The sequence below is a fragment of the Bos javanicus genome, chromosome 13 (assembly GCF_032452875.1).
Source record: "Bos javanicus breed banteng chromosome 13, ARS-OSU_banteng_1.0, whole genome shotgun sequence".
In the NCBI taxonomy this organism is placed as follows: Eukaryota; Metazoa; Chordata; class Mammalia; order Artiodactyla; family Bovidae; genus Bos; species Bos javanicus.
Window position 1 is genome coordinate 19,788,311 of NC_083880.1, and position 12,746 is coordinate 19,801,056.

The 12,746-nt window shown below is 42.9% G+C and overlaps 1 protein-coding gene across 7 annotated transcripts in view; it reads left to right on the forward strand.

Annotated features, from left to right (window-relative positions):
• Positions 1-12,746, forward strand: part of NRP1 (neuropilin 1) — a 148,342-nt gene that overhangs the window by 95,252 nt on the left and 40,344 nt on the right. For all 7 annotated transcript variants that reach the window (XM_061435916.1, XM_061435917.1, XM_061435915.1 and 4 more), the window contains 2 exons: positions 8,357-8,512; positions 12,269-12,413. In XM_061435916.1, coding sequence (XP_061291900.1) covers positions 8,357-8,512; positions 12,269-12,413 — 301 coding nt within the window. The remainder of the gene's footprint in view (positions 1-8,356; positions 8,513-12,268; positions 12,414-12,746) is intronic.

A 12,746-nucleotide genomic window follows, 5' to 3' on the forward strand; every position in this document is an offset into this window, starting at 1 on the left:
GTGTTTGTCTAAAAAATATAAAACAATCTTTCCCAAAGTCTAGGCATTCAATCAGCCTTTCTCCTTAACTCTGCATAGCAGTTTCCAATTGTCTTTGATGCTGATCACGTGTATCCTAAGGTCTATATGAACAATGAGTTCATACGATCTCATTCTCGCCGCCTTTGTTATCAACATATATACTGCCTCCTGACAACCAGATTTTGCAGACTTAGTGAGTAACTGAGGAATTCTAATGGAAGACTTGTCTGATTTTTCTGAACACAATTATGTCTGTTCTAGAAAGTACAGAAGGGGGAAAAGAACCCTCAGATTCTGCAAGGAGTGTGTGAAGACACACACCTCCCATATTTGTCTTAAATATGTGTCATCCGTGAAGCTGAGCATGTTCAGGCATGGGTGTCACAGTCCTGTGGCCTGCTCTCCTCAACATCTTTGAAATGCTGACACTCTGAGGAGATGTGGACCTGCCTGGCTGTCCCCTCCCAGAGCAGCATCCTCCTGGTTTCCATGTGGGAGTGATTTGAGTAGCTGGGTTCTGGAAATGTCTCTAGAAGGGGACCCTGGAGTATTAACCTGTCACATCGAGTCCCTTTCCTTTCCTCCTACCACGCCCCTTGTCAGTTCTAACAGCTACAGCAGCTCTTACTCTTCAAACAGAACCAGATGGAGCTCCAGTTCCAAGTACATACCAGAATTCAGATTTTTTTTTTATGTATTTATTTATTTTTTCTGTGTTTTGGCTGCATCACACGGCAGGTAAGATCTTAGTTCCCTGACCAGGGATTGCACCCATGCCCCCTACAGTGGAAGAACAGTGTCTTAACCACTGGCCTGCCAGGGAAGTCGCCCCAAATAGTTCTTTTTTAATTCATTGCTTCTGGTTTCTGCAAATATATATGAGAATGAAAGGATACGCCAGCGTACAGAGGCAGTGGAGCACCCAACAGCATGATCTCTTTTATCAGCCAAAGGAGATGGAGGTGAGCCCTTGTTTGGGGACTTCATTTCTCTTGTCCTTTCCTTGTTCTTTTGCGGTATGCACAGTAGTATCAGGGAAGCCAGCCTTTGGGCTGCATTGGAGCTGTGCAGCCTTATCTAGTGTTATTCTAGCTGGTTGACTCAAGTCTTTGGAGAGGAAACTCCATCTGTCCAATCCCTCGGGATTGTTTTCCTACCAACACTGGTTTTGTTGCAACCGGTAGTTTGTTTCCACCCAGCAAAATGCTTTCCTTTCTAGAAAAAAAAATTAATTCAAGCAATTAAGATGAGAAAAGAAAATTGGTGAGGTTCTTCCTGCATTACACTTTTCTTGCTCTTGGATATTGGTATTCTTTACCAGAATTTTAAAATGTTTTCTCATTATCTTTTGCAAAAAATGATCCATCACCACCATCTTGTTTTTCAACAGCATAAGTGAGTCATTTGCAAAATTTTGCTTTCCAGTAGTCAAGGTAAATGTTCGATGGAGTCAAAGTAATCATAAATGGTTTTAGATTCTCCATAATAATGCAAAAATATTGAATTTGCAGAAAGAATAACTACAAGATTTTGTTTACTAAGAAATTCTAAATTAACTTTTGATAATTGTGGTTTTGAAGATAGGAACTGAGGCAGAGCATGGGTGTGGTGGTGACAAGTACACGGGCCACCAATCTGATCGGGAGTGAGAGATTTATCTGGATCAGTTTCTAACATGTGTGTGACTCTGAACAAGGAACTCATGTACTTTGTTTCTCAGTTCCTTTGTCCACAAAACCTCTTCCTTGTATGATTGTTGAGAGCTGAAGAGATAATGTATCTAAGTTTAACCCTTAATAAGATGCCTGATAGGCTTCCCCAGTGGCTCAGCAGTAAAGAAACCGCCTGCAATGCGGAAGACGCAGGAGACCCGGGTTGGGAAGATCCCCTGAAGGAGGGCATGGCAACCCACTGCAGTATTCTTGCCTGGAGAATCCATGGACAGAAGAGCCTGGTAGGCTACAATCCATGCGGTTGCAAAGAGTCAAACATGACTGAAGCAACTGAGGACGGAGGACAAAGATGCCTGACACAGAAGAGTTACCCTATAAATTTTCCATTAATGTAATTTTAGTCATCAAGTTTTTTTTTTTCCTATGTAACACGGTAATCATGAAAAAATACATAAAGAGAGAATCGTGTCACCAACTGTAAAATGATTGTATGCCTATTCATAACTGTAAAAAGTCCAAGATCCCAAGTCAAGGAATGCGGTGATCAGGTGCTGTGAATTAAGCTCCAAGATCCTGGAACAGCACCCATGTTCAGATGCTCAGGCATTATCAGAAAGCATATGTGTTATCTGAGGAAATGAGACAATTGCTTAAAAATATTTTCTTTAGCTTGTAGTGTCTAGTGATGAATTAAACAGCTCTTTGAGTCATCGGAGATGCTCTAAAAAGAACCCAACATACTTCACCTCCCCCCATCAAAAAAAGTATTTTTCCTGTTTTTAATCAGACTTCCATTCTTTGTCTTTTATTTTTTCAGGCTCTCGTACAGACCTGTCTTGGGAATGTTAAACACCGGGAAACACTCCCTTGCCAATGCTCGCTCAAGGGACAGTATTTTATTGAGCAAGACAGATTTTCATTTTAGAAATGAGGCTTTCCACATTCTGATGTTACGCGTAGCTGGTTATGTATTATTGTAGGAAGCAACGATATTTGTTGCATAGCTGGGAGGCTGCATGCTGGTGTTTGACCAGCAGTTTGCAGAGGTTTGCACGATGATTTACTACATGATGCTAAAAATGTGCCCTCTGTCCTCAAGTGATTCCCCGTAAAATGTGTCTCTCTCCTGACTTCTTTTTATCTGGGGAATGTGTTTCCTGTCATTACTAAGACAATGCTATGGCCATAAAGTGCATGTGGGTTAATACCTGCAGACATCTTACAAGGAAGAGGGCGTTAGGGTGGGGAGTTCATCCACAGGAGCTGTAGGACACCATCCCCCGCCCCCGGAAGGGGATGAGGATGGCTGTTTTCTTTTACTAATTCACTTCTCCCCACCCTGAATAAAAGGGGGGCTTTCCTCCACTGTGTCTAGCTGTGTCTTCTCTTTGCGTGGGGAGCACAGTGAAAAGAAGATGTGGGTGTAGACATTCTCCCAGCAGTGTTAGACTTTTATATTTATATTGGAAACAGGATGTCATACTGGGTCACTTCTGCTAATGGTGATAAGCTAACTCAAAGAGTGGCCACTCAAACTCCAAAGGAGTTTGGGAAACTTCTGTCAAATCGCCTACAGACCATCAGATAAATACCAGATGTTTATGTTTGTCTCACACACACACATGGAGTGAGACTTTCCACGATTCTAGTGAAGGCATTTGATGTGCAGCTCTGGCTACACACCCCATCATCACATCCCCTCAACATCACCCTTCATGTTAAATAGAAGTACATCAAACTCGGATGTGAAATCACACCCATCTTCCAACTAAAAATAAAGCAGCTGTGAAACAATGGCATTCTTTTTAAAATAAGAAAACGGTGATGGGAACAGGGCTGATTGGATTTAGGGAAAGCAGGTTAATTATGGTTATTATGTGTCTAAATTTTTATGGAAAGAAAGGAAATATTGTTCAGGACGATGAACCCTCCAAAACACAGAGGGTTGCCATTGTATAGAACTTCTGGGGGTTGTATCTTTGTCTTTTCAGCTGCCTATCTTGGGTCGCCAATCTTGTCTGTTAGACTGTGAGGTTGGGGCGAGCTCATCAGAATCCAGAAAGCTAACCCACCAAGAGGATGGCCAGATTTTGAGTAGTAGTCATGACAACTGCTTCTTTTGGCTTCCAAATGAGCAGAGAACAATCTCTTTAGAGATCAACCCATTTATTGACAAATAATATCTATAGGGATGAGAAAGAAACATGCTAGGTTGTTTAGTGATGTTATTTCATTCATTCATTTCCTTCCCTTTGCCTCTGCCCTTCCCATTCCTCCTTTTCTCTAGAATATTCTCTCCCTTTTTTGTCCCCTTGTAAGTTCCTACCATTCATCCTTCAATAGGTGTCTTAGACATGGAAGTCAACTGTGAGATGTCTCCAACTCCCTAGCTCCCTTCCTCCATGCACTGGCCCATCCTGTAATCTTGTTTGTGTCTCCCATTCTTGTTTCTCTTTGTATCTTCATCATTTAATACAGAACTTAGTGGAAAGTTGATACTAAGTGTTCACTGGGTAAATATCAATCAAGGGGAGTAGAAATGTTCACAGGCAGCATACTGATTAAACAGATGATGTTACAACCAGTGGCATTGTTAGAACCAATACCATGAAGCCATTGAAACTGATGGTATAGAAAAATATTTTTAATGTGGAAAATATCCATAAAACTAAACAAAAACATAGAGGTAATATGACCTTGTATTGGGATGACCAAAAAGTTTTTTCGGGTTAAAAACCTGAACAAATGTTTTGATCAACCCAATAATAACAAAACATATACACAACAGTCACATATATTTTGCATAAGGAAAAAAAAACTCTGGAAGACTACTTTCAGTGGTTATTTCCTATTGGTGGTCTTATGGAGATTGCAGTTTCTTCTTTAGTCTCTTCTGTATCTTAGGAATTTTTAATAGACATCTATCACTTTTCTAGATAGAAAAACAGATACTCCTTGTAAGAAATCTTAAAGGTCTGGATGAAAGTATAGGAAAAACACAATATATTGACTTGAGAGATGGAGAACTGAGCTTTGCACTAAACATCCTGAGGTTCAGTTCAGTTCAGTTCAGTCGCTCAGTCGTGTCCGACTCTTTGTGACCCCATGAGTCGTGTCCGACTCTTTGTGACCCCATGAATCGCAGCACGCCAGGCCTCCCTGTCCATCACCAACTCCCGGAGTTCACTCAGACTCACGTCCATCGAGTCCGTGATGCCATCCAGCCATCTCATCCTCTGTCGTCCCCTTCTCCTCCTGCCCCCAATCCCTCCCAGCATCAGAGTCTTTTCCAATGAGTCAACTCTTCGCATGAGGTGGCCAAAGTACTCGAGTTTCAGCCTTAGCATCATTCCTTCCAAAGAAATCCCAGGGCTGATCTCCTTCAGGATGGACTGGTTGGATCTCCTTGCAGTCCAAGGGACTCTCAAGAGTCTCCAACACCATAGTTCAAAAGCATCAATTCTGACTTATTCTGCCTACCAGGCCAAAAAGAGGAAACAATCATGTCAAAGAAAAGAGGAAATGTCCTTTTAAGTCAAGAAAACTTTATATGTGAGGGTGCAAAGGCAGAGAAGGCATATCTTTTGGAAGAATAAATACTTGATGTGGCTGAAAGATACATTGAAGGGAGGTGGATGTAGCAGGTGAGACTGAAAAGGTAAATCTCAAACTTCCCTGGTGGTCTAATGGTTAAGATGCCATGCTTCCAATGCAGAGGGTGCAGGTTCAATCCCTGGTCAGGGAACTACCATCACACATGCTGTGCAGCACAGCCATAAGAAATAAAAAGGTAGATCACAGCAACCTCATGATTAGCAGAGATGGTTTCAACCCTGAGAAAGGTAGGCAAGAGTACTAGAGTGGGTTGCCATTTCCTTCTCCAGGGGAACTTCCCTACCTGGGGATCGAACCCAGGTCTCCTGCATTGCATGCAGATGCTTTACCCTTTGAGCCACTAGGGAAGCCCATAAATAAAAAGGTACATCAAAGCAACGTCATGATTAGCAAAGATAGCTTCAACACTAAAAAAGGTGTAAATACCCAGTAAGTCCTTCTGGGTCTCCCTACAGATACCTGCAGAGTGAGCAGTGGAGCTTCTGAGGCTGATAGTTATCTATCTCCTCCCAAACTCTCAGGCACTGAGAGTTGCTTTTAGGGCAGTCTACAAAGGTCCCCGGGGAAAAAGAATTTACCAGAAGCTCATGGTGTTGCAAGTGAGAGTTTCCAGTACTGGGCTGTGTCTTGTTAAGAGTTCTGGGTACCATTCAGTTTTATTTGCAATGGTTCAAGTCCCAGCTATAATTATTTGGTTGTCATTCATTCTTTCTAAACCCAGTGGCAATAATGTTAGAAAGAAAAATTAAATGAAATTTCAAGTATCCCAGTGCAGTAAGTAAGAGAATCTGCAGAGATTGAAAGCATAGCAGGAAACCTCATGCAATTACAATGGGAGGTTGTGAATGCATTTCATTGCTGTTAAGAAAAGAACATATCTTTTCTTCTTTATGAGTGATTCATGCACATGCTTTGGGGCCTTTTGATTTGGGACTTTGGACATTTCTTACATTGGGCATCGGGTTAATTCCAGTCAATAGATCCTTCCTTTAAAGTCGGTTGTTTCTAGTGCTAGGATTCTTCTAGTTGACCACCAGTTAACTTCTTATCTTATCCCAAGAACAAAATTTTAAAAATAGGAAAAGGACAACCAGAGCGTGAAGTTCTAGAGCTCTTCCTAATCAGCCTAAGCTGCATGTGCACTCTCAGGAAGTTAATCATTTCCAAACCGAAGACCCATCTGTAGGTTTGACTGAGTTTATTTGCACAGCTCTGCTTCGCGGTCCCTTGAAAGTCAAGGTTTTAAGGGCTCTTCAGGTTGAAGTGGATTGGGTATTGGGCATGAGGGCGTGACTCAGTGGACCGTTAGTAAAGCCTTAAGTGTTCTGAGAGCATTTGAGAACAGTTGAAATTGTTCAGTGCATCTATGTCTAGAGTAGCCATTAACTTTCAAGTTGCAGCATTAAGAAATCAGTGAGTTTTTGCAGCAACCTAAGATCATCTGATTATTTGTTCAGAACAGAGTTAGATTTAGGGTTGCCAGATCACATTCAGAAAAGAACACCCAGTAAAACTTGAACTTCAAGTAAGCAATGAACCTGTTGTTAGAATGTCCCAAATACTGCGTGGGATGTATTTATTTTAAAAATATTTGCTATTCATCTGAAATTCAGATTTCACTGAATATTTTGTATTTTTATTGGCTAAATCTGGTAAACGGGGGCTGCCTCCCATTTTTGAAATGTGTACACAAATTCATACAAAGTGTTAGAGTTAAAAAATGCAAATTTCAGTTAGCAAGTTTAGGCACTTAATAAAAATATGTTGGATAAGTACTTATTTGTTAAATTAAGATTTAGACCATATCTACCATTATCATCTTAAAAATATGTATTTCTAGTAAAGGCTTGCTCCTTTTTTCTTTTAAACCTGGTAAAAGCATTTTGAGCCTGCAGTTTACATCTTTAAAATCAGGATAATGAAATAAAGATTGTTTTACACTGAATAGTATCCCCTTCCTTTTTAGACGAAATCTCCTATTGTTGAATTGTGTGTGTCCAAGTTGGTTTCTCTGTGGAGGGGCTGTTGCTGTATTTGGTCTTGGTTCAGTTTTGAAGGTATTGGCAACATGTTGACTTTACTGCTCCAAGGGCCTTCAGGAAAAAGCAATTTGGGGAAGACAATAGCCATTCTTTAGGAGACAGGTTGTGCATAAAATGGAAATTGTTAAGGTGTTTATGGCCATGGGCACTGGAGGGTTAATTGAAATATTGTTTCCTTAGATTTGGGTTGTCATGTAGCAACTGGAAAGCCGGATGCGGAAGTTGCATTTGGGGAAGGGGGTGGGCTTAGGGTTTGGGGGGAGTTGTTTTTGTTTTTGTCACCATTTTCGGGGGAAACAGGCTCTTACTACTGAATATACTGTTGAAATATCTTGTTACTGTTAATCAGTCGTAACATGCAATTACTTTTTGTGAACATTATGAAATATTTTGCCAAATATTTGTGCTTCGTTTCTTTAAATCTCTGTATTATACAGAAATACAATCTGGCCATTCCAGATTACAAATCTATGGCCCGTTTCCCAAAGCACAGCACGCACAAGGGTTTTCAGAGTCAGGATGGTTCCAGTCCACATCCTATTTAGAAGGAGGGAGGTTGCTGCAGAGCAATGGGAAATGGGACCATGTGAGACTCAAGTTCTAGTCCAGGTTTCTCCATAACCAGGAGGGGAGCTTATCTTGTTTGTCTTGGTTTTCTGTTTGTAAAATGACATTTATTAATGTACTGTTTAGAAAGTGTCATTAATCTCTTAGAAAATACAGTGATAGGATATTGGTCCTGGTTTTCTCTTTTGTTCCAAGGATCAAGCAATCTTGGTTGCTGGTTGCAAGGATGAGAAAGTTCTCTTCCCCCTGGCGGTTGCCAGCTAGGGCAGTGGCTGTCTTACCATATCAGAGGCTTTCTTGGGGCTGTTGATACCGATGGAACTAGAGTCTATTGACCCCAGATGGAGGAAAACTACACCGTGGTCCCCGCAGGAAAAGATGCTCCACATTACAGAGGTATCAGGATGGGCAACTGATCAGGCTTGTATTGTCTTGTAGGTAGACCTGGGCCTTCTGCGCTTTGTCACAGCTGTCGGGACACAGGGAGCCATTTCAAAGGAAACCAGGAAGAAATACTACGTCAAAACTTACAGAATAGACATTAGCTCCAACGGGGAAGACTGGATCACCATTAAAGAAGGAAATAAACCTGTTGTAAGTTTGCCTGCCTCGTCCTCCACTAATTCAGTCTTTGAAATGGATGATCAATTTTTACTTGTTTGTTTGGGAGCTTGCTGTCTGGCCTGGCTTATTTTTGAATTGATTTAAAATGAAAAGTGCAATTAGAAGTTTAAATCTGACCAAGGGGTCTCATGTTCCCAGATCCAGAAGCCAAAAGGAAATTATACGGATGTTTCCAAGAAAAGTCAATACCAGCCAAATTAAGTCAGACTCAAGAATCGCTTTAAACCTCCCACCGGGACATGGACTATGCGTAGGATAAACACGGTCCCCTTAGAACCCTTGGAGTTGTTTTGGTTTGTCTTTCTCCCCGTGTTTCCTCATTCTCTTTCATAGATTAATTCTTTCTTCCTCTCTGTAATGGGCTGGTTTTAGAAGACTCCTTTTCATCTACCCTCTGCGCCTCACAAACTAATTTACAAGTGTGTTTGGCTGCTTCTGTGCAAATGAACAGAACTAAAGGTGTTCTCTCAGATCCCACGAACGACACACCACCTCCTCACTGCTTTTTGTTGAGGAGGCCACACCATGCCCTGTCCCCCGGGCGCTCTGTCCTCAATTATTTGGAGCTGAGATGTTTTTCTCAGCCTGCTGTTGATTTGAAGTTACGCTTGCTCTGAATTACTAATCAAGAGATTACTGAGAGCTCGTGCTTGCCATTTCCCCAAAATTAAAAGCTTGCCCTGGAGGCTGAGTGAAACATGCAGAATTGATGAGAATGGGAGCAAAGATCCAGGTAATTTGGAGTTCTGGATTCCAGAAGAGACCAATTAACATGTCCTGGTCTCTCTTTGGAACATGTATGGGCTTAAATGTCTCCTTCTGGGTCTGGAACTGAGAAAGGCCTCCTTGGTGTGAAGTGAGAGGGCTATTAATACCTTTTGAGGGACTTCCCAGGTGGTCCACTGGTTAAGACTCTGAGCTTCCAATGCAGAGGGCACAGGTTCAATCCCTGGTTGGGGAAGTAAGATCCCACATGCCCAAAAAAAAGAAAGAAAAAACTACCCTCTGACTAGCTGCAAAGCTGCCACTCTCACTTAGGGCAGGCAGGAAGGCCGCAGCCATAGAGATGCAGCCGTCTGTGGGAGGAAAGTTCTGTGGAGCAGCCAGCTCAAGGCCACTGTCCTGCCCTAGAGGACATGGAGCGGATCCTGCATCTTGGGAAAAAATCCCTCACAGTCACTATTGGTGCAGATCCACTGAGTAAATTCTGACCCTGAGTGTCATGGCTTGTTTTTGTTTTGGAGTCATTTTTTTGAAGGCCTGCTTTAGTTTCAAACAAATGAAAAAGCACTAATGCCAAGGACACACCGACAACAGAGGAACCGGAGAGAGTGGGGAGGGCTGACTCAGCTCTCAGGCCGCCTCTTTAATCCGTGAGCGTTCTTTATCCAAGACCCCTCCTCAGCGTGGCCCACAGTTGTCCACATGTGGGTGTGGAGAGCACACTGGGGCTGTGGAGGTGTCTGACGTGGACACAGCTCACAGTCAGTGGCACCTTGGCACACTGAGGGGCTCTAGAATAGGAGGCAGAAAGAACAAAAGGTCGGGAAAGCCTGGGTGTGTGTGTGAGCCCTCTCACTGAACCTGAATGAAATCCCCTCGTCTACCCGGAGTCCAGCTCTTGTTGCCTTGCTCTGTACTTTGGGGTCTTTCGGCATGCCCCTTCCCTCCTTTCCTTGGGGAGAGCTGGCCATACGCACCTCAGCAGCAGTGGCCTTTGACCACAGACGCAGCAGCCTTTTTCTGTTGGTGGCCTGTGTGTTCTCACCTGGTTTTCAGGAAACATAAAACGTCCTCGGGGTAAGCCAGCCTGTGGTCCCTCCCTGAAGTGGACCCCCCTGGCCCTTGAAACACTCGCTTGGGAAACTCTGCCCCTTCAGGCAGGTCCCCGTTATTCAGCAGGACACAAAAATGCATTCACATAGATTGCTGCCCAGAGAGATTTGCTGAAGTAGGACAGAAATCTGAAGGCCATCACAGGGTTTCCCTGGTAGTCCAGTGGTTAAGAATCCACCTTCCGATGCAGGAGACATGGGTTCAATCCCTGATCGGGGAACTAAGATCCCACGTGCCACAGAGCAACTAAGCCCAGGCACCACAACTACTGAGCCCACACACTGCAGTTACTGACGCCCGTGGGCCCCAGAGCCGGTGCTCCAAAACAGGAGAAGCCACTGCCAGGAGTAGCCTGTGAGCGGCAACGAGAGAAAAGCCCATGCAGCAACGAAGACCCAGCACAGCCAGAAGTACTAAGTAAATACATATTCGTTTAAAACAGCAAACAAATAAAGGCCATCACAGGCTGGGATAAATTCCGATACTACTTCGTCTCCAGAGAGGGATCCTGCTAACGTCCGACTTAGTAAAAATGCTTGACCGCCTCCCATGGAGCAGGGCTCTTAGGCTAAATGCAATAAGAACTTCTGTCCGACCCATAAGCTCCTTCTCCCCGGGGATGGTGGTCCTCCTCTGCAGACTCGCCAGGGAGTCTCTATGCCTCTGATGGCCCCCATGGTGCTCTAGCTACACAAGGCCTGTGTCTGAGACACGGTACTTTTTACACAGCTGTCTCCACTGTAAGCTAGGGTAAAATCCAGGGATGAGGAGGCTTTCAGTCCCACCTGAGACAAGTCGAGTGGCAGAGGGTTCCACGTGGCAGACAGCCCCCTAGTCCTCGGAGATGTCACCAGAGGACACTGCGTGGCATCATGCCCAGGCTGAGCGGCCCCCACGGATACTTGTGGGAAACCAGTTCGTGACTGGCAGTAATTACACCGCAGCTACATGCCTCATCTTTCTTAGAAGAAAATGACTCATTTTTAAAACAAGAAACAGAAGCCCTGGGAAAACTGATTCTCCATTACATATGATGTATAATTCAGTTTTGATCTTGACCACCGACGCATACTTTTACCAACAACCGCCCCCCCAACCAAAAAAAAAAAATTAGAGTCATTCATTCACGTCAGATATAAGATCTTCCATCAAGAAATGGAGTTCAAAGGGAGGAAGCTCCTTGACCTAGAGCTGAACATAACCTAGAATTTTCAAATAGCCAGATCCTACATTGAACTCAAAAATCAGTCCTTTGGGAAATTCCTGGGAAAGTAAAACAGTGAAAGTTCCCATGAAATGTCCACCATATTCTGTACGTTCTTTTGATAATGTTAATCATTTTCCCACTTTTTTAGATAATTGCACATATTCTTTAACAAATGCTATCTTTATAATAATACTTTTAGAGGCTCTATCCTCTCAGAAAAATTGACTAGGACAACATTCTATATGGTTTCCCTGGTGGCTCAGCGGTAAAGAATCCACCTGCAATGCAGTAGATGTGGGTTCAATCTCTGAGTCAGGAAGATCCCCTGGAGAAGAAAATGGCTACCCATTCCAGTATTCTTGCCTGGGAAATCCCAATGAACAGGGGAGCCTGGTGGGCTATAGTCCGTGGGTTTGCAAAGAGTAGGACACAACTGGCAATAAAAAACAAAAATCCTCTCGGAAAACTGAATAGATGATTAGGACAACATTCTATCTTAGACATGGTTCTTATCTGATAGCCATCATTTGGAAAAATAACATGACAAGTTATTAACACCACCTCAACCATGGTAAACAATGAAGAGATTGTAAACAATTTGATAAGCACTTGTGAAAATATTTTTGCATTTGTTTTTAATCTGAAATGTCTGTTATTAAAGGGCCTTTTCTTCTTCCATCTAGATCTTTCATGGAAACACCAACCCCACAGATGTAGTGATTGGAGTTTTTCCCAAACCCCTGATCACTCGATTTGTCCGAATCAAACCTGTGACCTGGGAAACTGGCATCTCTATGAGATTTGAAGTCTATGGCTGCAAGATAACAGGTAAGATGGAAGATCACCTGGTTTTTATGTATGTCAACGTTTAAATATAAGGAGAGTAACTTGATATAAATGGGGTTGGTCATTTTCATTTGATAATTAAGAGCATATGCTTTGGATTTAGACAAAAGTGAGTTCAGATCCTACTGTACTACTTACTCACTGGCTTATTACTTTGAAAGGCAGTTTACTACCTTTCAAAGCCTTAGTCATCTCACCTGGAAAACAGGCATCATGGTGTACTCCACTCAGGGTTGTTGTGATCATGAATTAGCTCGTGAATACGAAGTGCTTACACAGGCTGGCATGTGGTAGGTATTTACAAGTGGTGTCTTT